This window comes from Onychomys torridus, chromosome 23, assembly GCF_903995425.1.
Source record: "Onychomys torridus chromosome 23, mOncTor1.1, whole genome shotgun sequence".
Classification (NCBI taxonomy): domain Eukaryota; kingdom Metazoa; phylum Chordata; class Mammalia; order Rodentia; family Cricetidae; genus Onychomys; species Onychomys torridus.
Window position 1 is genome coordinate 3,416,130 of NC_050465.1, and position 27,933 is coordinate 3,444,062.

Sequence of the window (27,933 nt, forward strand, 5' to 3'; positions counted from 1 at the left end):
AACAACAGAGAGAGAAGAGGCATTGCACTGGATGGGAAGATCAAGCATGAGGACACAAACCTGGCCTCCAGCACCATGTGAGTCAAGTAGACTCTGGGAATGGGCCATTAGTGCAGGCTGGTACTGGGCTGTCCCAGGGGTCACAGGTGGATACATCAGCCTTACACCAACCACAGTGCCACTGCCTGCCCTCTGGGTGGCCATGGCCATGTTCCTTGAGTTTTCCTGTCTGCAAAGTGGAAGTAATCACAGTTCTGATCTCACACGCCAGTGATGATGACTAATTAGGACAGTGTGTGTGAAGTGTGGTGTCTGACACTCAGAGCATTCCGGAAATGTCAGTTACATCCAAAAGAATTGTTAGCTCATGTGGTACCCTGAACATGTAAACTGAGTTACTGCATTTGGCTATTTTCATTAATTCATTTCCCTCTGGAAAGACTGGAAGACCCACTGGCTACTGATAGGCACCAGATTTTCATGAAAAGAAGAGCTGATTCTGTCTGCCTATTCTGTCCTGGAAAATCACTAGCTGGCTTTAGGCAAAAGATCTAGTGGGGGGGGGGATCTCCATGCTGGAGCTAGCTGCTAGCTGCCCTCCTGGGCTTGATTTGCTGGGAGACTGTAGGCTGCTAAATGCTGAAGGTGTGAGGCAGGAGCCAAGATCTAGGCTTGAGACCGCCTTACTTTCCTCTCCCATAGGATGTGCTGGGGGCTCCCTTCTGGCCTTACCAGGCTGCCCTCAGAGGCAATGACAGGGGAAAGAGGAAGTGTTCTGACCCATATGGACCTGTAGATCCCATTATGTGAGGCCAGTAGTGGGGCAGTGAATATTTGCCAGAATGAAGGAGGAAATCAAGGGATTTTCTGAGGATAATTTGCTAATTGTCTCTGTTAGATTCTAAAGTTGTGCTCATAAAATTCCACGGAAAGAAAATGATGCCCTAGATCAATTTAAGGGAGCAGTCACCTGATGCCAGTGGCACTCACTTCTACAGAGTCATTTTTACAACATATGAGGTGGTTTACAAACACACCTCTCCACACCTCTGTGAAGAAGCTGTAATTGAGCTTACTTTTTATACATTAGGCCACAGTGAACCCTCAGTAGAACCAGACTGAGAAACTTGTGGAGGGTTATGAGTTAATTGTTGAGCAAGTCCACTCTGCACTGGCGCTCCCACTCAGCAAAATGATGAGGAGAACCGTGGAGGTCCCAGGCATCTTCTGTTCCCTGCGTTTGAGCCTTTCATATGGCACAGGTTTACAAGCCAATCCCAGCAAGAGTGTGGTCTCAGCTGGTGCCTCTATCCTATCCTTCCACCAGATGGTGATGCTTTTTGAGGAGTGTTGTGGTCCTAGAGCACAGGATCCAGCAGAAGGCCTGTGGGGCTGGACGCAGTTCTCCATGCCCAGCCTGGCCCTAGATCCCAGGACTGCCAACATACCTTCCCTCTGCCTCCTGCCTTCAGAGTTCTCCATTGAGATTTTGTTCTGGTTCATAGTAGCTTAGCTAGATTTCATGGGTATTTTTCATCTCATAATTCCTGTTGTCAGACATCATGGAATACTTAAATTTTCCATGTTGGGTCATAGGAGATAATAAACTGTGATGAAATGCCCAGTGGGGAACTTGGTTGAGAGTGGGAATTCTATATGTGATCACTGAGCCTGGAGTTACTCTTCACTGTCTCTGGTCACATCACATGTTCCTTGTCATCCACTTAAGTGAGCTTTCCCTTGCTGTCAGTGCCATGCTGGCTGCTGGGCACACAGAGCTTTTGGGTACAGGAACAATCATGACCCTGTGATGAAGTTCTAGGAGACTGTCCCTGTGCCTTTCTCATGAGCAGAACACAAGAGCAGGCGGGCAGTCCTACCTAGCTGTGTCCAGGAAGGCTTTATAGCTGGACGTATTGGGGTGCAGACAAGGGCCTTCTGGGCAGGTTTAGATTTGTGGAGGGTGATGTGTGGGGCCTCAGGGCATAGCTGGGTAGGATGTGGCAAATGTACCTTACAGACTGCTTGCTAAAGCTGGTACCTGGATGGACTGAACTCTCAGGGTTCAGGGGAGGACTCGGCAGCTGTGGAATGGTGGGCAGGGCAGGGCAGGGAGAAGGAGGACACAGGAGAGTGAAATGGGTCAGAAGCTGAGCCTTGAGAAGGAGGACAGATGCTGTCCCCAGTGTGAACCGGGAAAAATACAGAAAACCTACTGCTCAGCCCCACAAGTGGAGAAAGACATGTGGCTTTCCAATCTATGGAATTCTCCAGCTCCAAGACAACATCTTCAGAACTCTACTCTTATAATCCTTCTTCTTCTTTTTGATTGGGCAGTATCAAGGAGGGCATTGATCGGACTGTCATGGGCATCCTGGTATCATACCATATCAAGGTGAAGCTCACAGTGTCAGGGTAAGTGTTGGTTGCTCCAGCTCCATCTGGCCTGTTCCTCTCCTGAATGACTGGCAGGTGGACAGCAAAGGAAACCCGAGGTGCCTGCTGATGCCTACATAGAGTTTGGCGAGGTTCCATTTGCCAGCCTCTGCAGTTTTGTTGGAGGCGATGTGTACTGGAAAAGCAAACTGAAAGGCATGCACTGTCAGTACCGCTGAGCGGAAGTGGGTGTACATCTGCACACACAGTGGAAGCTGATGGGCAGGAATGACAGATGGATCCTTTTGCAAAAGTAAATTGCCTTGCTTTTTTTTTTTTTTCTTTTTAAAGAACGACATCAGTTTAATTTTCAAATTTAAAAAAGACTTGCAGCTGCCTAGTGAACTCTCTGTAAATCTTCCTTGTATGGCATGAGCCACCTTGGGAGGCTGAGACAGGATTAAGAAGCCTGGTTAGCCTGTGATACACAGTGAGACTCTGATTTTGTTTTTGTTTTATATATTGGGGCTGGACGTGCAGCCCAGTTGGCAGAGTGCTTGCCTGACAGGCACAAAGCCTTGCCTTTGATCCGTACCACTCAATAAACTGGTCATGGTATCACAGGTCTGTAATTCAGCATTGCAAGATAGAGATAGGAAGTTCAGATGTTCAAGGTCATCCTTGGCTGTATAGACATTTTAAGGCCAGCCTGGGGTACACGAGACTCTGTCTTAAAAAATAAAACAAAAACAAAAAGTCAAGTAGAGCATGTTGGTGTACACCTGTAATCCCACTTGGGAAACAGAAGCAGGAGGATTGATGCAAGTTCAAATACTGCAAGGAGTACAAATAAATAAACAAATAAAATGTTTATTTAGATCTCAGGCTTTTCTGTCCCGAAAAGCTTCCTTCCTTCCATTCCCTAACATGTAATCATGATTAGGAGCTACCTTTTCATACAAAAATACTGCTATGGAGAGTTCTCAAGAAATGATTTCTGAGCCAGGTGGTGGTGGCGCATGCCTTTAATCCCAGCACTCGGGAAACCCTGTCTTGAAAAACCAAAAAAAAAAGAATGATTTCCTTTTAAGGACTTTTTAGTTTTTATTTTATGTGTATGGGTATTCTGCCTACACGTGTATAAATGCACGTGTGGTGGTGTACACCTCCAATACCAGCATTTGGGAGGCAGAGGCAGGCAGATCTCTGTAAATTCAAGGCCAGCCTGGTCTACATATCATGTTCCAGGCCATCCAGGGGTATATAGAGAGAGACCCTCCTTGTCTCAAAAACAAAAACAAAACAGAGTAACCAGTGCCCTTAACTATCTTTCGGCCTTAAGAGACAGTTTCCTACTTTTTTTTTTTTTTTTTTTGTGAAATCAGTATCCTTACTGTCGTCTGAGTTCCCATTTTCCTCCCAGATTCCATTGGCAAAGGTGCTGGCCTTTTCCCTGATGGGGCCTGTGTTAGCTTGGTCATGCCTGTCCCTGTTTCTAAGCAGGGAGAGAGTTCCTCAATTTTGCTTGGGTCCATTTTGGAAATCTGGTCAACATGGTGTTTATATTTCTTGTGTTTTTCTTTTTCTAAACAGAGTCTCACTGTATCCCCCTGGCTGGCCTTGTATTTTTTAAACCAGAATTTTTTCTTTCCTTTCCTCTTCTATGAGTGAAGTTTCATTTCATATTTTTAAAAAAACCAAAAAAAATAAATAAATAAGGGAAATTAATTTGATTTTCCATATCTTTGAATTCTGTTTCTTCCTTCAGTTTCAACAAATGACAGACTGAAAATACTTGGGAAAAAGTAGTTTCTAGTTCAAGGCCAGCCAGACCCTGTCTCAAAAACTAACAAGAAACAAAATGTTTCTGTATTGGACATCAAGGCGTTTCACCTCGCTTATTTTTTAGACAATGCAGCCCACTATCTCTTAGGCATCATAATCAAAGTAGGGATGGTTCAGAGCCTAGGGCAGGATGTGTGATGGTCATTTGATACCATCTTCTGAAGAGACTGGGAACACTCCCACAGGGAACCCTGAGACCAGTCCCCAACAGATAACTGAGGGACAGGGACTGCTGTAACAGTGCATCATAGTGTCCTCTGTGCCGAGAGTTCTCTTCTTCTTAAGATTTTATTTATTTATTTATTTATTTATTTATTTATTTGTTTGTTTGTTTGTTTGTTTGAGCTCACTATATAACCTAGAGTAAAGATCTCACTTGTGCTGCCTTCTCTCTGCCTCTTGAGAGGACTGAGGTCTCAGGTGTGCTCCGCCACCCCAGGGTGGCTGAGAACTTCTGGTTCTGTAGCTTATGCTCGATTCTAAGTGCGTCCACTTTTTAAGTAATCCTTAAAAATTTCTCCTTTGGAGAAAAAGGGGAAACTCTCCGCAGCAAAATTGAGAATTAGGAGACCTTGGGATCCTGGGATCTCGGGAGTGAGAGCCACACCTACCAGGCTACATGGGGCCTGTCCTGTCTGAACCCTGGGACTTACTGTAGCTGTTTGCTTTGTGTTTTCCAGCTTTCTAGGAGAGCTCACATCCAGGTAAGCCTCATTGTCTCCCTACTCCACTCAGCTCCTGGCAAACTGAGGAAAAGGAGCCTGTGGCTGAACAGAAACTGGTAAAAACTAGTTTCTGGGCAGCAGTGCTCAAAGATGCTATAAATGATGCATGCTCACTCCCATGTGTTGTAAGAGGTGTTGTCAGTAACCAAGAGGCTGGAGATCATAAGTAGGCCTGCATGTGGGCAAGGGGACACACACACACACACACACACACACACACACACACACACACACAGAGAGGGAGGGGGAGGGGGGAGAGAACTAATATACTCCATCTGGCTGTCATTTGTATATGTAGGATGGGTACAAGGCACATAGGATACGTTTTACCATTTTAACCATTTAAAAACATATACAGTAGAATTAAAACCGTTACTACTACCTAGGTTTTTTTTAAAACCATTTTTAACATCTGTAAAAAAAATTTTTTTAAAAAGCTAGTGCTTGTTAAGCAATCGCTCTTTTTCCCTTCCCACAGACCCTGGCAACCACTGGTTGCTTTCTGTCTCTATAGATTACCCTCTGCCAGGCCTGGGGAAGTGGCTCAGTTGATAAGGCATTTCCCTAGCATGCATGAAGCCCTGGGTTCAATTCCTAACACTGCCTAAAACTGAGAATGGTTTTACGTACCTGTGATGAGAGCACAGAGAAGTAGAGCTGTGGCTTTTCTCAGCTCTATAGGGATTTCCAGGACAGTCTGGACTCCATGAGACCCTGTGTCAAAAAAAAAAAAAAAAAAAAAAAATTCTGCATGTGGCCTTTGTGATTGGCATCTTTTACCTAATATAATGTTTTCAAGACTTAATCATATTGTAGCATCTACCACAGTACATTCCTTTTTATGACTGGGTTAATAGTCCGTTATGTGGATATACCACATTTTGTTTATTCATCTGTTGGTGGTATTGATGTAAAGGTATGGCTTGCATCTTAAAGAGAGTGAGAGAGTGTTTACTCTGGATCTCAATATGAGTGATGCTGAACTGGGAACACAGATTGGGGTCTCCAGATATCATATTCTAACATGATGACAGTTTTATGAAGTTTTTTTTTTTTGTAGTAAAGGAACAAAGAAAATCATAAATCAAGGTTTTTTAAAAAATACATTGGTGGGAACATCAGTCGGACAGGTTATAGTGAGATGGGAAAATCTCTGCTATAAGCCTCAGGTGCTAGCCTGGTAGCATTCTTAGTTTGGGGGCTGGTAGAAGATAGGGAGTCTATTTGTATATCCCTCAAAAGATTTCATCTGATAGTAACAGGATGCCAGGTCCAACACAAGGGTAGGCAATGAATGGCAATTAAGGGCTAAGGTAGACCATGATGAATTTGTCTTTAGAGCTGCAATATTCCTACTCTCCATAGCCACGGGATTTTTAATCAACCATTCAGCCTTACAGAATTTTTAACGAAGATGTGGCTCCCACCGCCACCCTCCCCACCCCCAACGGAAACTTTACTTCCCAGCAAACACTTGAATTGTTTTTACCTTTTGGCAAAGGTGAATGGTGACAGATGTCTTTTGAACCATGCACAAAGAACCAACAAGTTTGGAAATATCTGAGACAAGCATTCACCTGACATAGTTCTTTGTCTGGGCTCTTATCGACTGGGCTAAGAGGCTGATTGACTGATTAGAATCTCTGTGATGTGGAGAGTTGGAATGTTGCAGGCCTGGAGCTGAATCATCTGGGGCCACCTTTTGCTCTTAATAGCCATTTGCTGCCCACCTCTGTGTTTGGCTTGACATGTCATCTAGTCCTGGTCTGCATCAGGGTCACTGTTAGCAGGTCAGTGCTGGGTAGGCTACAGGAGTCCTGGGATGCCTCTGTCTTCTCATCCCCTCTCTCCACTTCCATTCCTAATTTCTCTGGATTTCCCTTTGGTTCATCTTTCTGACACCTTTCCCATCTTCTCATATGCATTCTAATGTCCCTCAAAGCATTTTGGAATGAGAGATGTGAAGGACCCTGCTCCTCTCTTTTGCAGGAGTTGGGTGTGCCCACTCTTGTACCAGCCTCATAGAGATTTAAAAAAAATTATTATGATTCTGAGGGGTTAAGGGATTTATTTTCAGCCTTGAGGAGATGTATGAAAGAGTAATGTGTATACACTATAGCAGAGGTTGGGTTAATTGTTTTAATTTTTACCTCCCAGAAATGATGTCTTGAAGTCTAGCCTTGCTTTCCAGACTTCTGTGTCTGATAGCCATGCTTCTCCATAACACTCATACATATTATATAATTTAGATCTAGGCCCTTAAAATTGCTCCAAGATCCTGTCATGTAAGTAAAGAGGCCATGCCATATAGCCTCATGTGATGCACAGCAGATGGGTGGGTATAAAAAGGAGGTGCCATGCGCTTTCATGAAGTTGATGAAAGGAACTTTTACTATCTGACTTCCTGGTGGGATGTTAATCTTCAGCAAAGGAGTCACCACATCAGGTGCCTTTGCCGCTTGCAGCCTCTGCCCCTGTCCCCAAGGGCCTGAGCTGCAACTGGAGGCCGTGACCGTGACCACTGACGCCACCGCAGCAGTGTCTCAGACAGTGGTTTCCAGAGGTGGTCACTGGGTCCACCCCCCTGGACTTCTATCCAGGGATGAGGAGGACTAGAACACTCAACTTCCAGTTTGATTTCCATGTACTACCCTAACTCTTTATTTATTATAATCATTGATAGTTTTAGTGCATATGAGTGAGTGTTTTGCCTGCAAGTGTGTCTGTGTACCACTTGTGTGTCTGGTATCCAGAGACCAGAAGAATGTGTTAGTTTCTATGGAACTGGAGTTAAAGATGGTTGTGAGCCTCGTTGTGGGCTCTGGGGATCAAAGTCAGGTCCTCTGGAAGAACAGTCAGTGCTCTTAACTGCTGAGCCATCTCTCCAAACCCTCACATAAAATTTTAAAATGTATTCAAATGTGTCTTGCTGCAATCAACAGTTGTTTTTTAAGAAAAGACTTAAGTTTTTTTTAAGGGGTGTGTACATGTGTGCATTTATCGGTGAAGTCCAGAAGTGGGTGTTAGATCGATCCCCTGCACCTGGAATTACAGGCAGTTGTGAGCTGCCTGATGTGGGTGCTGATAACTGAACCCAGATCCTCTGGAAGAGCAGCAGGTGCTCCTAACCACTGAGCCACCTCTTCAGCCCTATGAATGTTTTTATTATTATTATTATTATTATTATTATTTAATAACCAACCTTCCTGTAGGGTTTCACCTAGTCTCTTCCCACAGTGTCACATCACTATCACTACAGCCAGGATACAGAGAACTAAAAACACTAACTGCCTCAGCCACGCCTGAGTGAAGTTCCTAGACCGCATTCCAGGGAATACATTTCAAATTCCTGCCTGACCACTTCCTGAAATCTGTTTTGTTTTGAATCTCACTGAATGAATCTTCTGGAGAATCTCAGAGGCCCCAGTTTTGTGTTGTGTGATCTGTAACTCTGTGTGTGTGTGTGTGTGTGTGTGTGTGTGTGTGTGTGTGTGTGATCTGTAACTGTATATGTGTGATCTGTAACTGTGTGTGTGTGTGTGAGATCTGTAACTGTGTGTATGTGTGAGATCTGTAACTGTATGTGTGTGATCTGTAATTGTGTGTGTGTGAGATCTGTAACTGTGTATGTGTGTGTGTGTGTGTGTGTGTGTGTGTGTGTGAGAGAGAGAGAGAGAGAGAGAGAGAGAGAGAGAGAGAGAGAGAGATCTGTAACTGTGTGTGTATCTGCCTGTGTGTACACTCACCAGCCTGTATTCTTCCTTTTTTCTAGTGAAGTGGCCACTGAGGTGCCGTTTCGCCTCATGCACCCACAGCCCGAGGACCCAGGTTAGTCATTCCCATTGTCCAGGATGCCTCTTACCCATCAACCACAGGCAGAATTATTGCACATTAATGTATCTCTGATCTTCCTTGACTATCCCTCTGAGCATGGGTGTCATCCACAGGGTGACCAGATCAGCCTGGAAGGGAGAGCTAACTCACCTACTGAGTCCTGGGCCTGTCCACCCCTGTCTACATGTGGAGGGTGTAGCATTCCTGCTCTCTGCTGAGTATGGATGACCTCAATTTCATCTGGGGCAATGTTCCTGCAGAAGCTCTGCTGTCCATAGAGATTGGTTTAGATTTAGAGATGATGTAAGGGACAAACCCTCTGAAGAGCCTGGGGAATCGCTTTATGTAGAACAAAAGGTCTCTTGTTTGGAAGTGTCAACAGACATCTAGAAGGTGATACATATTTTTGAAAGTAGTAATAATTACAGAAAATACTAGAAAAGGTTAGCCTGGGTTCCCACCATCTCCATTCATGATGATCCATCCACTCACTCTTGTGTGGATATAAAATGAAGCAATTGTTGCACACATCTGTGAGCACACTGAGACTCTCCCACTGTCCCTGCAAAGATGGCGTACGAGCTGGAGCTAGAAGGTTCTGAGAAGAAAAGTTAAATGGTTGAAGGTGTGCTAGTGGATGCCTGTAATCCCAGTGCTCAGGAGGCTGAGGCAGGAGGATGGCAAGTTTGAGGCCAGCCTAGACAATAAATAGCAAGACTATCAAAAAATAGTGTCTCAAAGTATCTTTGCCAAATATGTTAGACTTAAACCCTGAGTAGACTTTGCTAAGAGCTTCCCTTGGGGAGAAAATAACAGTCTAGTCACACATTCTTGTTCATTTATGTTTGTCTCATTAAAATGCAATTTTAAACATTTATTTGAGACTAATTGGGATGGCAATCCAGGAAAATATAGATTCAAGCAGTCTTGAAAATGTGCTCCTCAATACTTTTCCTCCCTTCCTCCCTCCCTCCCTCCCTCCCTCCCTCCCTCCCTCCCTCCCTCTTCTCTTCCTTCCTTTTTCTCTTTCCTTTTTCCCCCCAGAGATGAACTCAACATTCTGCACATGTTAGGCAAGTGTTCTAATACTGAGCCTCATCCCCAGCCACCAAGAAAACTTTTTTTTAAATGGCGTGAGATTCAGATATCCTGGTTCCCTTTAAAGACTTTGAAACAGTCTCCTGAAGCCACACTTATGCTGCATAGTTTTCTGGAATGAACTTTCTTTCTTGTTTTGTTTTTTTTTGAGACAGGGTTTCTCTGTGTTATCTCTGGCTGTCCGGCAGCTCACTCTGTAGACCAGGCTGGCCTAGAACTTACAGAAATCCTCCTGCCTCTGCCTCCTGAGTGCTGGGATTAAAAGTGTGCGCCACCAACCACCACCTGGCTGTTTTCTGGAACTTTCAATATAGGTGACTTACTTTGGAAGAAGTGGAGTTATTCTCTCTTCACTTCGAGTGTTTTTACAGTTTGGTTGTTACAGACCCTACATTAGATGAAATAGTGATCGTTTGTGCTTGAGATTTCAGAGAGTTGGGGCCAGAGAGATGGCTCAAAACCCTGATGTCAGGGTTGCTGTCCTTGTTGTCTACCTCTTCAGGCTCAAGGTTCCTTTACTCAGCAGAATAAAATTCTTGGGTGTCTATTTCCAGAGGAAGTTTTATTTTATCTTAAAATTTCATTGGAATGAGGGTTGAATCTAAGGCCTAGAAGGTCCAGGCAAGTGCTCTACCAGCTTTCATTTTATTATTTTGAGATAGAGTCACAGTGGCACAGGCTTGTCATTTCAGCCACCAGTGGGTTGAGCAGGAGCATTGTGAGTTCAAAGTTAGCCTAGCAAATAGTGAGAACCTATCTAAAAAAAAAGATGAAGAAAGTCTGAGAGGCTGGAAGTTCAAGGTCATCCTCAGCCTATAATGAGTTTAAGGTTAACCTGGAATACACAAAACCTCATTAAAAAATAATTAATTGGGGGGGGGGGGGGGGGTAGAGAGATGCCTCAGAGGTAAAGAGCACTGGCTGTTCTCCCAGAGGGACCCGGATTCAATTCCCAGCACCCACAACTGTCTGTAACTCCAGTTCCAGGGGATCTGACACCTTCATACCAATGCACATAAAATAAAGTTAAATAAATTAAAAAATAATTAATTGATCTCTCTCTCTCTCTCTCTCTCTCTCTCTCTCTCTCTCTCTCCCTTTTGCCCCACTCCCTTCCTTCTGGGCCTACAGCAAAGGAAAGGTGAGCCATTTGAATGCGCTCTGCGTTTTCTCTTCTTGTGTGACTCCTTTCCCTACAGACTCCTCTCAGGATGTCTGTGCAGAGTCCCTGTGTCCTGCTGCTTGTAAGAACTTGAGGTGATATATGTATATATCATAGTTACGCCAGATGTGTCTTTTGTTCTGTAGCTTTTTACACCTTTCTTGAGACTCCGTCATGAAAACAAAAGCCCTAAAAATCCCAGAAGAAAAAGTCATGGTCCCTTTCATCTTAGGATGACATGGTCCTGTTCATCCTGGGGAACACATTCATCTTGGATTGGTTCCTTTACTGCAGAAAGACCAGTGGTTTTGTTTCGTTCAGGATTTCATCTTCAGCTTCAGAGTAAGCACTGACTAACATGTTGTCTTTTTTCTTCTAGTGTTCAGGATGAAAATTTGGTTTTTGAGGAGTTTGCTCGCCAAAATCTGAAAGATGGTGGAGAGAACACAGAAGTGAAGAAGGATGAGGAGGCAGTCCAGGATGAGTGAAGAGTTAGCTTAGTTGCCTAGAAATGGCTTGTAGTTCTGGGTGCCTTGAGCGAAGCCCCCAGGAACCTTTCAGAGTTATGCTAGACGGCTATGAAAGCCCAAGTGTTCCTCCCAGAAATAAAGTCTGTGGACCCTCTGATCAGGAGTCAGGCTGGTTGGATGGGGATACTGGGCTGCTGTCACTGACAAAGACTGACACCTTTAGGGTCCCTGGAGCTCGAGAGTGAGGGACACCATCTAGAGGGAAAGGCGGCCTTTCACAGAGTAGCTCAGTGCCACTGGGTTCTTCCAGTGGGGCCTGGGTGTGTCCAGGGCTTCAGTCCTGTTTCTCTGGACACACATGGAGTGGTGAGTAAGTTTAGTTTTCTGACCAATCCTAGACCCAGGGCCTCTTCAGAGGTTTCTGAGGTAACCGAGCAGAAAACAAATATAGACAAAAATACCCTTACAAATCCACTTTGGGGTCCAATCCCTGTTTGAACTTTCAGTTGCTGGTCAAGTTTCTGTCAGACACAATCAACCAAACCAGACTTCTTTAATAAAAGGGAGCAGAATAGAAAACAAGACCCCTGGAGTGTCCAGAAAACTGAACTGAACTGAGGAAGAACCTGAGCTGTCATACCCAGTGTTGGCAGAAGCTGTCAAGGTCTTGGGGACTCAGCTCAGAAGCTGGGACTGCCAGCCCCCAGGCCATTCCAGCACCGACTTCTCTTGTCTGCGGCAAGAGAGTCTGGCTGGCTCAGCTTTGGCTTGATGGACCAACATCCATCTCATGGCCAGCAGTGGTGGAGCTCAGGCCTGGGGAAAGGGGTTTATCAAGACCGATGGACTTCATGATCATACTGTTATTACAAAGAGGGAACAGAGAATTTGCTGGTGTCAGAGATGAAGGAAGGGGTACAAGAGGGGCTCTTCCACTGGGCGGTGGCGGCGCACACACCTTTAATCCCAGCACTTGGGAGGCAATCTCTGTGAGTTTGAGGCCAGCCTGGTCTACAGAGCAAGATCCAGTATAGACACCAAAACTACACAGAGAAATCCTATCTCAAAAAAACAAAAACAAAAACAAAAACAAAAAACCCCAAAAAACAAAAGGGGGGGCTCTTCCAAGCCCTTTCAACCAGAAGGCCATTCCTGGCTGCAGTACCCAGCAATCTGTATTATACCAAAAAATTCTCTTTTCAGCCATGAGGGCAGACTGTGTGTGTTGGGGATGGGAGGAGATGGATGGATATGTGGCTCTCTTATCCATATTTACAAAGTTGCTAAGAGGAGTCTGGAGATTTCTGTATAGTTCAGCCTACTCACTATTAGTAGTAGGGTGTGTGTGTGTGTGTGTGTGTGTGTGTGTGTGTGTGTGTGTGTGTTTAACTAATTACTTTTCTTATTGCTGTGACAAAATGCCTGAGAAATGTAACTTAAGGAAGGGAAGGGTGTGTCTTGGCTTGTGGTGTGAGGAGACAGAGTCTACTGTGATTTGGGGAGCATGAGGAAGCTGGTCCTACTACTGCATCTGTGCTCAGAGAGAGAGAGATGAACACTGGTGCTCGGCTTGCATTTTCCTTTTTTTTCAGGGCAAATCCCCTCCCTTTGGTTAAACCTCCTTAGAGATGCCTTCATAGAGACACCCAGAGGTGTTGCCTAGGTGATTCTAAAAGCCATTCATGTTGACAATGAAGATTAACCCGCACAGGGTAGACTCCTGGGATTGCGTTTCTGATGCCAAGAGCATCAGTAGAGAGCAGAGGTTCTGTGTGGATGGAGGAGTCAACATCTGGATTTCAGGCTGGTGTGTGCTCTAATGCCTGTGATTTGGATGTGGAGGCACAGCTGGCTGCATCGGGTACCACACAGACAAAGCAAGGCTCTGCCTGTGTGCTGGCTTTGAGGTCCCCTGGTACGGGCGGAGATGAAGACTCATTTCTGAAGCTAAGAAAACAGTAATATAAGTAGAAACTTGTGGGTTATTGGGGCAGACACCAGTCTATCTTTTCTTCTTCCCAAGCTAGGAAACAGCTAGCTACCATTGCACACCCCTGTCATGGTGCCCAGGAGAAGGGATGACATGCTTTTGGAGGAGCCCACACTGTGCTTTCTCATGATCTTGTTTCCCTGCCTTTTGACCAGACACAGTCCACAGTGGTTAGCTCCTGCTGGGTGGAGCTCCCTGCCAGTCAAGGAGGCTGGGACTCCGCCTAGTAGCTCCTGGTGAGAACCATCCTGTTGGTTCCTGCATTGCTTGACCCCAGGACATCCTAAGTCAGAGTGGACATTAATAGGCCTGACCTTTGGAGCAGTGTGGTTGAGAGAGCCAGGAGGGAAGGCCGAAGCCCCAGCCCTGGGGACCAGAGGTCAGAGCAGCCCTTGCCCTCCAAGCTATTTTGGTGCTAAAATATCCAAAACAGGCCTCCAGGTGCTGGTTTGTTTACACTGTGGCTGCAGAGGGAGTGGGGGCAGGAAACAAGCAGCCAGCTGCCCCAGCCAGCACACCAGCTGTGTGTGTGTGTGTGTGTGTGTGTGTAGTGCTGGCTCAGCTCAGTCTGCACATATGTGTTCTCTGCTGGCATAAAGAACCCTCAGGAGACAGGAAGTTTGAGAGCAGGTTGAATGTGTGGCCCAGAATTTTGGGGACAGGTATAGTGCAAATAAATAAATAAATAAATAAACAAACAAACAGTACAAAGAATCGAGAGTGTTGTACAGACATAGGAGCATTTGGGACAAAGTTGGTGGAAGAACCTGATGGTCAGAGTCTTTACCCGTTGCATCCTCTGACCAGCCCTGAGATAGACTGTGTGTGTGTGTGTGTGTGTGTGTGTGTATGTGTGTGTGTGTGTGTGAATCCCTTCTCTCTTCCCATCAAAAGGGTCTCCCGGAGATCCAAGTCAGGTTGTCAGGCTTGGCAACAAGTGCCTTGCCTCACGGACCTCTCTCTCCAGCCCAGTGGAAGAACTTGGGACAAAGTTCGGCATCCAGCAACCAAAGGGCAGGAGAGACATGGATTCCTGCCACATACCGAGTGCCTGCCTTCTGCCGGGCACTTCATGTGATGGCCAGTTGCTCCAACTGCTGGAGCCACCACCCATTTGTTAGGTGAGAAACTCAGTTCGGCGAGATTAGATAGAAGACTCTGGCAGGCCAGCGAGGAAAGCAGAATGTTCCTGACTAAACAATGGCTGCCCTTTAGTTATTTGAAAATTTTGCTGACACAGTTGCCATTCCCGTGTGGTTGTCAGATATGATACAGCCCCCCGGGGCTGCTGCTTCACCCCGTGGTCTCATCACTGCAGATAGGCGCTTACCTTGGTATTCTGGCTTGGATCTCCCAGTCTTCCCTCTTCTCCGGTGTCAGTCTACTTCTGTGCATTTTTCCCCCCACATGTAAACTCCTTTGGAGGCTGTTTTATTACCTGCTTCCACATCCATTTCACAGACCAGATAGTTAACAGGTCCCAGGGGCGGGTGGGGCATGTAGGGGTGGAAGTCATGCACATTTAGAAGTTTGTGTGTGGTGGGGTGTTCTTGCGGTTGTCGCAAATGTTCTGGGACCCAGGGAGTCTCTCTGTCGCACTCAGTGAGAAGCTGTCCTGCTCATGGAGAATGAGGGTCATCCCAAGCTTTCGGGTAGAGACATTCTGGTCAGGCGGTTCTTTCTGACAAGATGGGTCCTTTCCTTCCTTGCATGTCACAGAGACTGATGAGGTTCGATGTGAGGTGTGTTATTACTGCCACCTTGGTATGCCCTCCAGGTGGGGTAAACCCAGGGCGCAGCACATTAGACATGATTCATTGTGTGACTCACTCAGGGAAAGAGGCACCAGAGGGAATCGCTCTTCCTAGCCAGCCGCCTTGGGGGAGCTGATGGCTCAGCTTCCTGAGATCTCCAAGGGAACCACACTGTGCATTTACCAGGGAACAAAAGGGCTTCTTCAATGTGTCCAAAAAAAAAAAAAAAAAAAATTCATGTCCAAGTTAGGTTTCTCTGCCTTCAGAGCATAATGTAATTCTTTTCAAGCCTAATACCCTTCTCCTAAGTACATGTTTTATTTCAAATAGTTTTAGATTTACAGAAAAATGAGCACAGAAGGACCCACACTGTTTCCCTGTTATTAATATCTTACATCAGTGCAATACAGTGGCTGCACCAAGTGAATTGGCATTGACACATTCTCATTAAACTAAACACAGACTTTGTTCAGATTCCCTTACCTAATGGCCCTTTCCTGTTCCAAGATCATGTCTGAGATCCGTGTGACACACAGTCATCTTGTCTCCTTAGGCTCCTTGGCTGTGACAATCTCCAGGGCTTTTTCCTAATTGCAGCTATCTATTCATCCTCCTATCCAGCCCCGATTTCTCCTTGCCAACTGCTATTGCTCTCATGTTCTTCCCCATGGCTTTGGTTTCTAAAAATCACCAACTCTGGAGCCAGGATGTACCCTGAGCTTCTAGCAGGTGTGGTCAACACACCCAGCACCTCAAGCCAAACCCATTTCTTCCTTATGATGTGGGGCTCCTGCTGCTGCTGCTGCCATCCTCAGAAAGCCCCTCACGGGAAGGGCAGCCAGATTCCCACCCCCCTTTTGCCTGTGAGCAGCCGGTCATCTTCCCTCTTCCGCTCCGTCTCCTGTCCATCATCCCTACCTCTAAGACGACCACCCTGGAGCGGGCCCGGTCAGCAGGGCGGCGTCACAAGCCCTTTCTAATGCCTTCCACGTCTCTAATCCCTTTCTAATCCACTGTACAAGTCTCTGTCTAGGTGCACAAGGGCTTTGTTTCCCTCCCTCCTCCTCTTCTTTCTCATTTTATTTGGGCTAGGGTCTCCAAATTTGAGATCCTCCTGCCTCAGCTTCCCGAGTGCTGGGATTGTAGCAATGTGCTTGGCATTATGACCTCATTTTAACATTGCTTCCTTTTTTTTTTTTTAAATACTTTTTTACATTTAAAAATTTTAGTGGTGTGACTAGGCGTGTGTGTACCACATATGTCGAGGTCAGAGGACAACTTGTAGGGTTTTTTTGTTTGTTTTTCTTACCACCATATGAGTTCTAGGGATTGGGATTAAGTCCTCATTCTTGATAGTGAGCATCTTTTCTTTCTAAGCCACCTCACTGTCCCGATTACCTTTTTTTTTTTTTGGTGGGGGGGGGTTTCCGAGATAGGGTTTCTCCGTGTAGTTTTGGTGCCTGTCCTGGATCTCGCTCTGTAGACCAGGCTGGCCTCGAACTCACAGAGATCCGCCTGGCTCTGCTTCCCGAGTGCTGGGATTAAAAGTGTATGCCACCACCGCCCGGCCACAACTACCTTTTAAAGACCCGCTCTACAATACTGTCACTCAGTCTCATTCTTGGACGAGGTCAAGACTTCAGTACTGAATTATGATGAACTTCCTTCAACCCCATACTCTGTCTTTCTGTCCATGCTCTCTACCTAGATATGTCCTCCAAGTCTTGGCTTCCTGGGAGACCAACCCTGCAGCCCTCAAACTCAGGAATCAGCTGGTCTGAGTTTACATCTTGCTTCCTTGACATACCCAGAGAGGATGCCTGAAACTTCCACGTGAGGGTCTTTCTTTCCCATTGGTTCTGGGGGTGTGGCTGAAGGCTAGGTCTCATTCAGCATGTGCAGGTGATCTCTAGTTCGGAGTTGTCACTGTGAAGTGAGGTGGGACTTGCCTGTGATGGAGGCACACCCACTCTGATAGCTGTTAAAGCCACTGTGGCTACAGAATGCTGCAAATGTGAGGTGTGCCACTGAGGAACTGAAATCTCTTTTTTTCAGTTAATTGGAGTTTTTATTTATTTTTGGTTCTTTTTAAAAATGTCATTCCAGAGCTTAGGCTGGCCATGAACTCTCTTATGCTAGTTAATTGTGATTTACATATAAATATTTGCATGCAGCTAGTGGGTATAGCACAGTTCACCCAGGGGTCTCAGATCTTTTCTACGACATTCCTGCATTCGGCCTGGTCATCCTCTGGGCTGGCTGTGAGGTTAGTGTCCTGGCCTCATCTTTGTGCCAGGTGGCATCCCGTGGCTCCTGGTGGTGTTTGACTTGTATTGCCTCTGGAAAGAGTTGCCCAGGGCGGTGAGGCCCAGAGCTTGCTGACTGGTGGTCAGGACAGAGGCCCCTGTCTTTAGCAGCAGCCTTCTGAAAGGCGGAGGGGATAGCTAGGCAGTCCCCTGCTGACTTGACCCTTCCAGCCAGGCACAGTAGAAGGGTAGGTAGCACATTCTCCTGGATGGCACTGAGTCCTTTTCCATCCATGTGTCCCAAACACCCCAAACTCAAGTGATTCTTTCTCCAACTGCATAGCCTTCCTCTTTTGCCCCAGTGTGGAGTTCACGCTGATCACTTCTAGCTTCCTTTAGTGCCCCATCATTCCCTTATGAATCTTCAGTTCCTTTCTCTATCTCTCAGCCTCACCCAGTAATTCAGGTTGCCTACTTGCTCAATACGTCAAAACCTGGATCATAGGTCCCAGCTTTGTGACCCAGCCAGGGCCAGCTTAACCCACCTCCACCCCTCATCCCCTACCCCGGGAGCTACTTGCTGCCCTCAGGCCTCAGCAGAAAAGGCCATTCCTAATCTGGTCCTCGAAGCCTCATTTGACCCCACAGCTCTCCAGGTTTTATCTTATGCCGGTTTCCTCCCTCTAAGCCACAGCTGCTTTTCTTTCTCACTGCTGGACTTTTGCACAGATCTGGCCTCCGCCTAGAACACAGTTCCCAGGTTAGGGGCAAGTCCAGCTTACTTTCTCCATCTCTCCCTTACAGAGTGGAGAGAGAGACAGAGAAGTTCTGTCTCTCTCTCCCGCTGTACAAGCACGCACGCATCCACTTTGCAAACTTTCGCCAACATCGTCAGTCCATCGGCTTCCTAGAGGTCATTTACTCGGGTGTGAAAAAAAAGAAAAGTGTACTTAGAAACAAGACACAGAGATGGTGTTCCAAGAGGAAAAACGACACAAGACAGAAAAAGGAAAGAGACCGGTCGGAGAAGAAATAACCAGCGAGGGCCAGACAAGCCTGCGTCTGCGTCCACTGCCGGAGGGGACGCGGTGGGGTGGGGCGGCCGGCCGGCCTCTAGGCCCCGCCCCGCATCAGGCCCCGCCCCGGGCGCTCGGCCCATCCCACCCCCTGCCCCGCCCCGCCCCCCCCCGCCCCCCCCTCCCCGCGGCGCGCGCGCTGGCCGGGCAGCATGGCGGCGGCGGCGAGCGCCCCTCCGCCGGGTCCTCCTCAGCCGCCTCCGCCGCCGCCGCCGCCAGAGGAGTCGTCCGACAGCGAACCCGAGGCTGAGCCCGGCTCCCCACAGAAGCTTATCCGTAAGGTGTCCACGTCGGGCCAGATCCGGCAGAAGGTGAGCCCGCGGCGTCGGCCGGGCGCGCGCCCCTCGCGCCGCGGCCCCTGCCGAGGCCCGTGACCGTGTGCGAGCGGCCGCCCAGGCCCTGCCGGGCCGAGGTCCCGCGGTCGCTGCGGCCGGGCCGAGCGCGCCGCCGCCTAACGGGCCGCGGGGGACCGGGGCCGCGGGGACCGGGCGCAGGTGGGTGCCGCCGCTGAGGACGCTGAGGCCCGCCCGGCGTGCTGCTGGGTCGTTGCGGGGACCGCAGGCGCGCGCTCCCCGAGGCCCGGGGGTGGGGTGGAGGGGGGTCTGTACGTTTGAGAACCGGGCGCTGCGTCCCGTACTCACCTGGGTTGGCCTCACCCTCCAGTGCCCACCCGGCTGCGGGGTCCTCAGCCACCCCCCAGGTCCCGAAAAGGAAGGGATGCGCGTGTAGTGGCCGCTTCTCCCTGCGTCCTCGGGCAAGCTGGGGCTCCCCACCCGCTGGGCACAGAACTCTTGCTGGAGAACTCCAGCCGCCCGGGATGCGGTGCAGAGAGACGCATGCCTTTTTGTCTTCTCTCCCGAAGAATAAAGTTGCACCCTTTGCTTTCCCTTTCTTGTTCCTCGTGAGGAAGGCGTATGGTTTCTTGCTGAGGTGAGCCCTCCTTGTTGGAAGGGCTTCCTCGGGCAGGTGGCTGGACAGGTGGCGGAGAGCGGGTTGCCACCGTGGGGTATCCCTGGCAGTTCCGGCTGGCATGGGCTTGCTCCATCCTGCTGCAGTGCGCTTTTCCTCCGAGGCCAGTTAGTTATCCTTCACTGGAAGAGCCATTTCTTGCTTTATCATCTGTCAGCCTCTGTTACTTGCGATTGCGGGTTGGGGGGGGACGCCTTTAGGTGCTGCTGTGTTACACTGTCGTGAGGTACCTCAGTCTCAGTCGTTCAGCACATGGGATTAAACACCTGTGCTAGTCTAACAGCGCCAGTGATGATAGAGCGATTGCATGGAATGATTCTCCAGTTTGCCTTGGGTTAGCACTTCAGTTGGGTTAATTTGGAGTTAATGGTTAGTAGTATCTGTCATTGTGCTCTTATGGATTGGAAACTGAAGTGGAGCAGTTACATGTCTTGCCCGGGGTGGCAAAAGTAGTCAAACATGGGTCTGGGTTTGAACATTGATGAGGATCTCACTGATGAGAGGCAGTTTCTCCATCTAGGGGTGGTTACCTGTCAGGTAAGGAGAGGGCATAGTAAAGGCTGTGGAAGATTTGAACATGGCATCCGAAAGTTTAGGCACACCTGGAAATGGTCAGTGTGTGAAAGAGAGCACCAGTGAAGGCCATTCGAAGCATGGGAGTGACGACCAGATGTGCCCCAGGAACTAGTTTAGGAAGCCCTGCTTCTGGTAGGAATGCTCTTTCCTAGTGCTTGTCCTTAAGATAGGTACTAGTGTGAGGCGGTCAGATCTTGTGACTGAAGGGAGTGATGAATGAAGGCTGAGATCGTGGTGGAGAGGATGGACTCTTCGGAGATTCGAGTGAGTCCAGACTTTTGTTGGTCAGGAGGTGTCTCCCTGCCTTTCCCCAGGATGAAAACAATAGCTGCTGTACCAGCTGTTCTGGTTGGCTGGGGGGAGTGGTGGTTATGGTGTTAAAAATACATTCCGAGGATACACATTCAGAATACATTCACATCTGCTGTACAGATAGCTCAGGGCTGATTTTTCTTCTGGTTTGCTAGAGCTTGTCAGGATGTGGGAAATATGAGGTTTACTGTGTGTGCAATACCTCCCTTTTGTAGCACAGAGGCCATTCACACGAATTGTGTGTGTGTGTGTGTGTGTGTGTGTGTGTGTGTGTGTGTGTATGGTACATAGTGCAGATTTCCAAATGATGTGGTCAGAACCCTCTCTTACTGTTTGACTAGAGAAGTTTAGTTCAGGGGAGCTATGGCACAGGTGCTGGAGAACAGAGCGTGGAAGCGGAAGGCAGTGATGCTACTCAGAGACAAAGCAACATACAGGAAGCCACTGTCACCAGAGTGCAGGGACAGAAGTCAAGGGAAGGAGACCACATCAGACTCCAGGGGCAGTGGGGCTCCTCCAGAAACTGGAATTGTGGAGTCCCACATGGCACATCTCTGGGAGGGTAGAGCTGCAGCTGCACATATACTAAGCCCCTTTTACCTGGACATCCTGCCTGTAAAGGTTACCTCCGCTGCAATTTGAAACACATCAGAAGAACCAGAGATGGATCTGAGGACCAACTGGCCGAGAATCGTAGCTGTATGTATGACAGGTTTTCAAAGATATTAGTCTACTGCAGCCTCTAGCCGTCTTAATTTAGGGGAGAATTGGTAGTGGTCCTCAGATTTTAGTGTGCAGACACATCCCCTGGGAACACTGTTAACTCGATGATGCTGGGTGAGGAGGACTGGGGCCTTGGAATGTGTATTTTTAGCAGGCTCCCAAAGATACTGCTGTCCAGGAAGCATGCTTTGAGAAGCAAGACCCTAGGGTGGTCTTGTAGAGAAGGACGCCTTACCAATCTCTGTGTACATCTTCTGGTCCTAAGGAGTTTGGAATGTTTTTCCTGTAATCCTCTCCTGAAAATTGGATGTGTGTAGATTTAGGGTGGCTATTTATGGCATGTTTGATTGGTGTGGCCCCCCATTTGAATTTTTTGCAGTTGGAACTGCCCCCAGAAAACACATGGCTTCATTTGTGCTTTCTGACCACAGTACACAATAATGACTCCAGGACCACATAGCTAGGGTGGAAAGAGAAAACCGGTAATGCACTGAGCAGTGAGCGCATCAGTACTTTGGAGCATATTTTGAAATTTGAGTAGAGAGCAGTATAATTCTCTGAAGCTATTATTTAAGACAGAATTTTGTTATAAGTTTTTAAAAAGTTAACTTAAAAAATTTGAATATAGAAATATTTGTATTCCTTTTTCTTTTCTTCTTCTTTGAGCCAAGGTTTCTCTATGTAGCCATGGCTGTCCTGGAACTCACTTTATAGACCAAGCTGGCCTCAAACTCAGATATTTGCCTTCCTCTGCCTCTGAGTCCTGGGATTAAAGGTGTGCGCCACACCCAAAAGAAATGTTTGTATTTCTGATTTCAAATGTAAAGCTTTTTCCCTTTGTGAAATGGAAACTAGTAGAAACTAAGTAAAGGGTTCAAGTTTTATTTTTTATTTTACTGTTTGAAGGGACAGGGTCTCATGTAGTCCAGGCTAGTCTTGAACTGACTACATAGTTGAGGATGACCTTGAACTTCTGGTCCTTTTGTTCCACCTCATTGTGTATCACATGCCTACCACTGCTAGTTTTTGCAGTTCTGGAAATTGAATTCAGGGTCTCAGTGCTAGATAAGCTGTCTAACAACTGATCTATACGCCCAGCTCTCAAGTTTAAAAGACTTGAGAAACTCAGGTTTATGAAACAACTTTGGCTGGGAACGTGGGTAGAATGCTTACCTAGCATGTGTGAAGCCCTGCACCACATAAACAAGGTGTGATAGGGGCATGCCTAGTCATTGGAGATGGGAGCAGGCGAATGAATCAGTTTAGGGTCATCCTTGGAAACCAGCCTGGCGTACAGAGCCTTGCTTTAAAAAAGCGAGGCGGGGTGGGGATGATAACTCACATGTCATTCAGTTTATTCATCTAAACAGTATAGTTCAGTTGAGCGTAGTGGCATACATCTGTAATCCCAGGGGCCCTGGAGACTGAGGCAGGAGGATCTGGAACAGCCTGGGCTATATAACAAGATCCTGTCTTAAGAAAACAAAGCAAAAACTGTATAGTTGGGTGGCTTTTAGTATATTCACAGTTGTGCAGCCGTCACCACAGCCAATTTTAGAACATTTTCATCACCCGTTTCCTCTCCGCTCCCCCAACCCTAGGCAGCTACTCATGTACTTTCTGTCTCTGTGCTTGCCCATGCTAATTATTTTCTAGAACTAGAGTCATTTAGTATGCTGTCTTTTGTGTTTTGTTTCTTTCATTTTGCTATTTAATTTTTTTAAAAGTTAGCATGTAAAGTGTGGGGCTTTATTAGAGTACTCATACATATATATTATCATTGTACTTATATTCAATATATTTTCAGGATTCTTTCAAGTTACAGCATGTATCAGTACTATATCTTCTGCTTTTTGGTCTTTCTAAAATACCCCTATGAACATTTGTGTACATTTTTTTGTGTAGACATGTCCTCATTTCTCTTGGGTATATACATAGAAGTAGAATTTTGGGGCTATATGAAAATACTGTTTAACCTTTTGAGGAACTGTTAGGATGTCTTATGAGTGGCTTCATTTTACATTTCAACAGCATTGTGTGAGGAGGAGTCTCCAGGTCTCTGCATCCTTGCTCATACTTATTTATTATAGCCCTTCTAGTAGATGTGAAGTGGTAAGATTTTTTTTTTTTTCTTTTCTTTTTCTTGTGCTAGAGATGAAGCCAGGGGCTAGGCAAGTGCTGTACCATTGAGCTATACTTCTAGCCCCTATAAATGTTTATATCTTCCACAGCATTTTACTATGTTATAATGTCACATGTACTAGTGTCATCTCCCTACTAGACCAGCAATGGAAAAACCCTCCCATGAGTGGGACGTTCAAGGTTCAAACTGGGAAAACAGTAGCTGCTATACTAAGCTGTTCTGGTTGGTCTCAGTAAGGTCTCCAGGTCTTGACATGTCCAGTGTTGTGCTAGGCACTTGCTGCCCTCTTGGATAACATCAACTTTCAGAGAAGTAAGCCAGGAGTCCAGACAGGAGCTGGTAGGACAGCCATGAGGTTAACCAGAATAGGTGATGTTAAGAAGCCAGAGTGCTTTGAGAAAACATCAAGGTGAGACTCACTTGAACACAGGGAGAGCTGCCTAGGTCTGCATGAGCCACATTGGTAGTGCAATGCTAAGTTGTGGTGCCTGATGTGAGATCAGCTAGGCTCTGGGGAGGACCATGGCCTTTGATGAATGTGAATATAACATTTGAATTGTATTTATTTTGGGATTAGGACTGGGGTCTGTAGTGGGCGTAGTGTCTCCCCAAAATCCGATCTAGCACAACCTCAGATATGACTTTATTGAGTCTTTGCAGTTAGCTAAAGATCCTGAATTTAGGGTAAACTCTGATGTCTGGTGTCTTTATAAGAGAAACTTTGGACCCAAAGACCCAGAGGAAGAAGTTGTGTATAAACACCTAGGTATTGGTGCTAGCAAATGGCTCAGCAAATAAGGCACTTGCCTCATAAGCCTGGCAGCTTGTTTGATCCCTAGAACTCACCTACAGGTTGCAGCAAAGAACCAACTCCACAGGATTGTCCTCTGACTTCCACACATACACTGTAGCATACAACCCTGCCCCACCCCCTATTACACACATAAATAAATAATTGGGGAAAAAAAAACCCAACTGGATACTGTCATAGCCACAAACTCCACAGTGTTGGGGGAGCTAGAGGAGTCATGCTTAGAATCTCTGAGGGAACCAGCAAAGGAGGGGTGGCTCTGCTGAACCCTGCATTACAGACCTAGATTCCAGCATTATGACAATAAATTTTCGATGTTTTCAACCTTGCAGGCTGTGGGGCTTGGTTCCAGAGGTCAAGATGTTACCACAGGTTATCCTGGAGCTGACACTGAAGGGGCTGGGAGGCTGAGCTCTGTTGTGGAGTGCCTCTGGAGGGCTGAAGTGTCAGATTTGGCCAAAAAGCAAAAGTCCTGGATGGACTTCCCCATTTAGGTTAGGATCCTCAAAAGCCACCTCTAAGGAATGTTAAGAAGCAGAAGTAACACCATGGAAGGGCTGAAGGCACATTTGAAATCATCACAGTCCCATGAAGTCAAAGCCATGATGGAATGCCAGGGGCTTAGATTCCTCAGAGAAGCATGTGGGCCTGTCAATTTTTAAACTCGCAATAAAAAGATGACATAGGGAGGCAAGGCTTCTGAGATAAAAACCACTTGGGCTCACCAGTTAAGCACACAGTTCTTTTTTTGGAGAAGACTCAAGTTCATTTCCTAGCACCCATGTTCAGCAGCACCAGCTGCTCTAAGAATTGTAGGCATCTGCATTCATGTGCACAAATCTGTACACATGTACATACAAATAATAAAAATAGGTAGGTTTTTGGTGGTGCACACCTTTAATCCCAGCACTCAGAAGGCAGAGGCAGGCAGATTTCTGAGTTCGAGGCCAGCCTGGTCTACAGAGAGAGTTCTAGGACAGCCAGGGATACCAGAGAAACCAAAACCAAACCAAAACAGAACAAAACAAAAAAAATCTTAAACCCAAACCAACAGACAACCATCTATCAAAGCAGATGGACATTGCTTTTAAAATTTGTTATGGACATTGCCTTTATATCTGTTATCAAGCAGATAAAGGACCATCAGAATTTTGACAGACAATCTGGAATTATACACAACAACCAATGAAGATTCTATGACTGAAGATTGTTATAAACCAGACTAAGCAATCAATGGAAGAGTAGACATACCTAAGAAACTGCAGTGGCCCAGAACATAGCTCCAAAGGAAATAGCCACAAGGAAGCCTGAGGACATGAAGAATGGGAACATCTGGTGATGGTAAGATGACTAAGGAGAAAGGGGCTTGCCACCAAGCCCACTGACCTGAGTTCAATCCCTGAGACCCACACTGTGAAAGGAGACAAAACCAGTTCTGGCAAGTTGTCCTCTGATTATCACATGCATACCACAACACAAGCATCCCCCTCTCCAAATAAATAGATAAATGTAATAATAATAAAAAGGGAAACATCTGAAAAGGGCAGGTGAAAAGGTCTGACTTGTGTTTGACTGTCATGAGAGGAGACAAAGACTTGAGCAGAAACAGGGCTTGAAAGGGTAACTGTTAAGACTATCCTGCAGCCAATAGAAGACACTGCCCACAAGAAAGGTATATACACCAGTGTGCTATAGTGCTATAGTGAATATAAAGACAGCCATCAGAGAGAAACCTCTCACAGAGTGAGTGTTGATTAGTAGCAGTGCTCTTAACAGACACTGCAGGACCCAGAATTCAGTTGAAATTTAAGTTCTGGGAGAAGCTGCATCCAAGGATTCTTTATGGAGCAAAACCGTCCTCTAACAATGAGCTGACCCCAAGTAATACAAACCCAGGTAAACAGTATTTTGTAAAGAAAACATTCAGGGAGATTGTTTTATCTAAAGGAAAGTGACCTCAAGTGAAAGGTTAGAATTGTTAGAAGGGATGAAGAACAATATGCACACTGTTGAGGGTGTTTGTGTGGAAAAGACCAGGTGGTTATTGACTGTGGATATTAACTCTGTCTTTGGGTTTAAAACACATATAGATTAAATACAGTAACGTCATGAAAGAAAGATAAACAGTAAAACTTTTTAAAAAGTTACTTAATGTTAAACTAGTTTAGGATATGAGTCCTAATCTTGTAGGAGCTCTAAAATAACCAGGGACTGTGTGATGCTGTAAGTCAAGGACTGGGAAATTAAAAGAGACAGAGTCAGAGAGAGAGAGAGAGAGAGAGAGAGAGAGAGAGAGATATGAAAAGGAAAGAAAAGGCTGTGACTGCTCCTAGGTATGATAGAGGAGAAAGTTTATTGTAGATAAAAGGGAAAGCGTAGGGAGAGACAGGGACAAATGGGAGAGTCCAAAGTGGACATGACCAGACTGAGCTGAGCCATGTGGGGAGAGGGAGAGCAGAAGGAAGAGGAGAACGAGGGGAACAAGGTGTAGCAGTCTGGAGGCCAAAGGACTAAAAAGGGTGAGGAACCAAAATGTCTGGATTATATAGGGAAGAGCCTCTGGGGGAAGGGCAGCACAGCCCCTGGGCTGAGGAGTTCAGGGTAGAGGGTGGTGTATGCCAGCCATTCTTTGTAACAGATAGGGACTGAGGGATGCTGGGAGAACCTGGAAGCCCACTTTGATTTGTTAAATAGGCACCTCAAAAACCGATTTTCCTGGGTTTGAAACTTAACAGAAGTGATATAATAAGCTCTAGGAAAGAAGGCAAGAAAAGAGAAAAGAAGGGACACTGAACAAGTGTGACAAAGAAAGCAAATACTAAGTCGGGAGTCTAAAGTTCCAGTGTTCGTTCCATAGACTTACTTGGATTAAGTTGGGGGAAGGTGGCACAGAAGTAGAGTAAGTACTTACTTGCCTAGCATGTGTGAACTCCTGGGTTTTGAGTCCAGCATCTTATAAATATAAGTGGATTTAAGTTCCAGCTAAGAGAGAATATGTAAACTAAACTTATCTAAGCTATTTAAAATGATACATTTAAAACACAGATATAAAGAGATTAAAAATAAAGCAAGGGAGAAAGTAATGCAAAGACCAACCAAAAGAAAATTGATGTATTAGCTTTAATATCCAATAAAATGGTCAAAGCCACAGTCATCATATATAAAGGTATTATACTGAAAAATGAGTTTATAAAAGATTTCAGATTCAAGAATTAAAAACTTGAAAGAAACTTGTAAAAGAAAAATTAACACAAGTCTAACATGGATCTCAAATATCCACAATCTGGAGGCATACCACCCTTAACACTCCCAGGAGAGAGAAAGGTGGGAGGGTCGGAAGTTTAAGGTCACCCTCTGCTGTATAGTGAGTTTCAGGCTAGCCTACGATACTTGAGACCTGTTTCAAAACAAAACAAACCAAAAAACAACACCCTCTTCTTCTTCCCCAAAATCACAGCAGGATTTACTTTTTTGAGGTGCAGTGTTTTGTTATAAGGCCCTTGTTGGCTTCAAATTCACAGCAGCCTTCTGCTTCAGTCTCCTGAGTGTTGGTATTACAGGTATTCATCACCGTACACAGCTTCATAGTGGAACAATTTAATGTATGTTTCTCAAGTGGTGGTAGGACAAACCAGACCAGAAAAAAAAATGTAAGAATGTAGCAGAATCCAATAACATGACAGATGGATAGACTACTGTACCTAACAACCAGAGAATTTAGTTCTCAGATTTATAGACACATTTGTCAAGATTACTCATGTGCTGGCTACAAGGCAAGTTTCAGCAGTGTTCACAAGAATGCAACTGTACAGAATATGTTTTC

At 46.2% G+C, this 27,933-nt stretch overlaps 2 protein-coding genes across 3 annotated transcripts in view; both read left to right on the plus strand.

Annotated features, from left to right (window-relative positions):
- Positions 1–11,665, plus strand: part of Sag (S-antigen visual arrestin) — a 39,346-nt gene extending 27,681 nt beyond the window's left edge. The window contains exons 11-16 of the mRNA XM_036173458.1: positions 1–77; positions 2,338–2,415; positions 4,902–4,925; positions 8,719–8,774; positions 11,010–11,019; positions 11,420–11,665. The exon at positions 1–77 is cut by the window's left edge and continues 61 nt beyond it. Of these exons, the coding sequence (XP_036029351.1) occupies positions 1–77; positions 2,338–2,415; positions 4,902–4,925; positions 8,719–8,774; positions 11,010–11,019; positions 11,420–11,528 (354 nt within the window). The 3' untranslated portion in view covers positions 11,529–11,665. The remainder of the gene's footprint in view (positions 78–2,337; positions 2,416–4,901; positions 4,926–8,718; positions 8,775–11,009; positions 11,020–11,419) is intronic.
- Positions 11,666–18,700: 7,035 nt separating this feature from the next.
- The window catches only part of Dgkd (diacylglycerol kinase delta), a 97,812-nt gene continuing 88,579 nt past the window's right edge, over positions 18,701–27,933 (plus strand). Inside the window, exon 1 of one of the 2 annotated variants that reach the window (XM_036173069.1) lies at positions 18,701–18,887. In XM_036173069.1, coding sequence (XP_036028962.1) covers positions 18,729–18,887 — 159 coding nt within the window. In that variant the 5' untranslated portion in view covers positions 18,701–18,728. Of the gene's footprint in view, positions 18,888–18,914; positions 19,071–27,933 lie in introns of those variants that run through there. The other variant, XM_036173070.1, reaches the window with a different exon arrangement.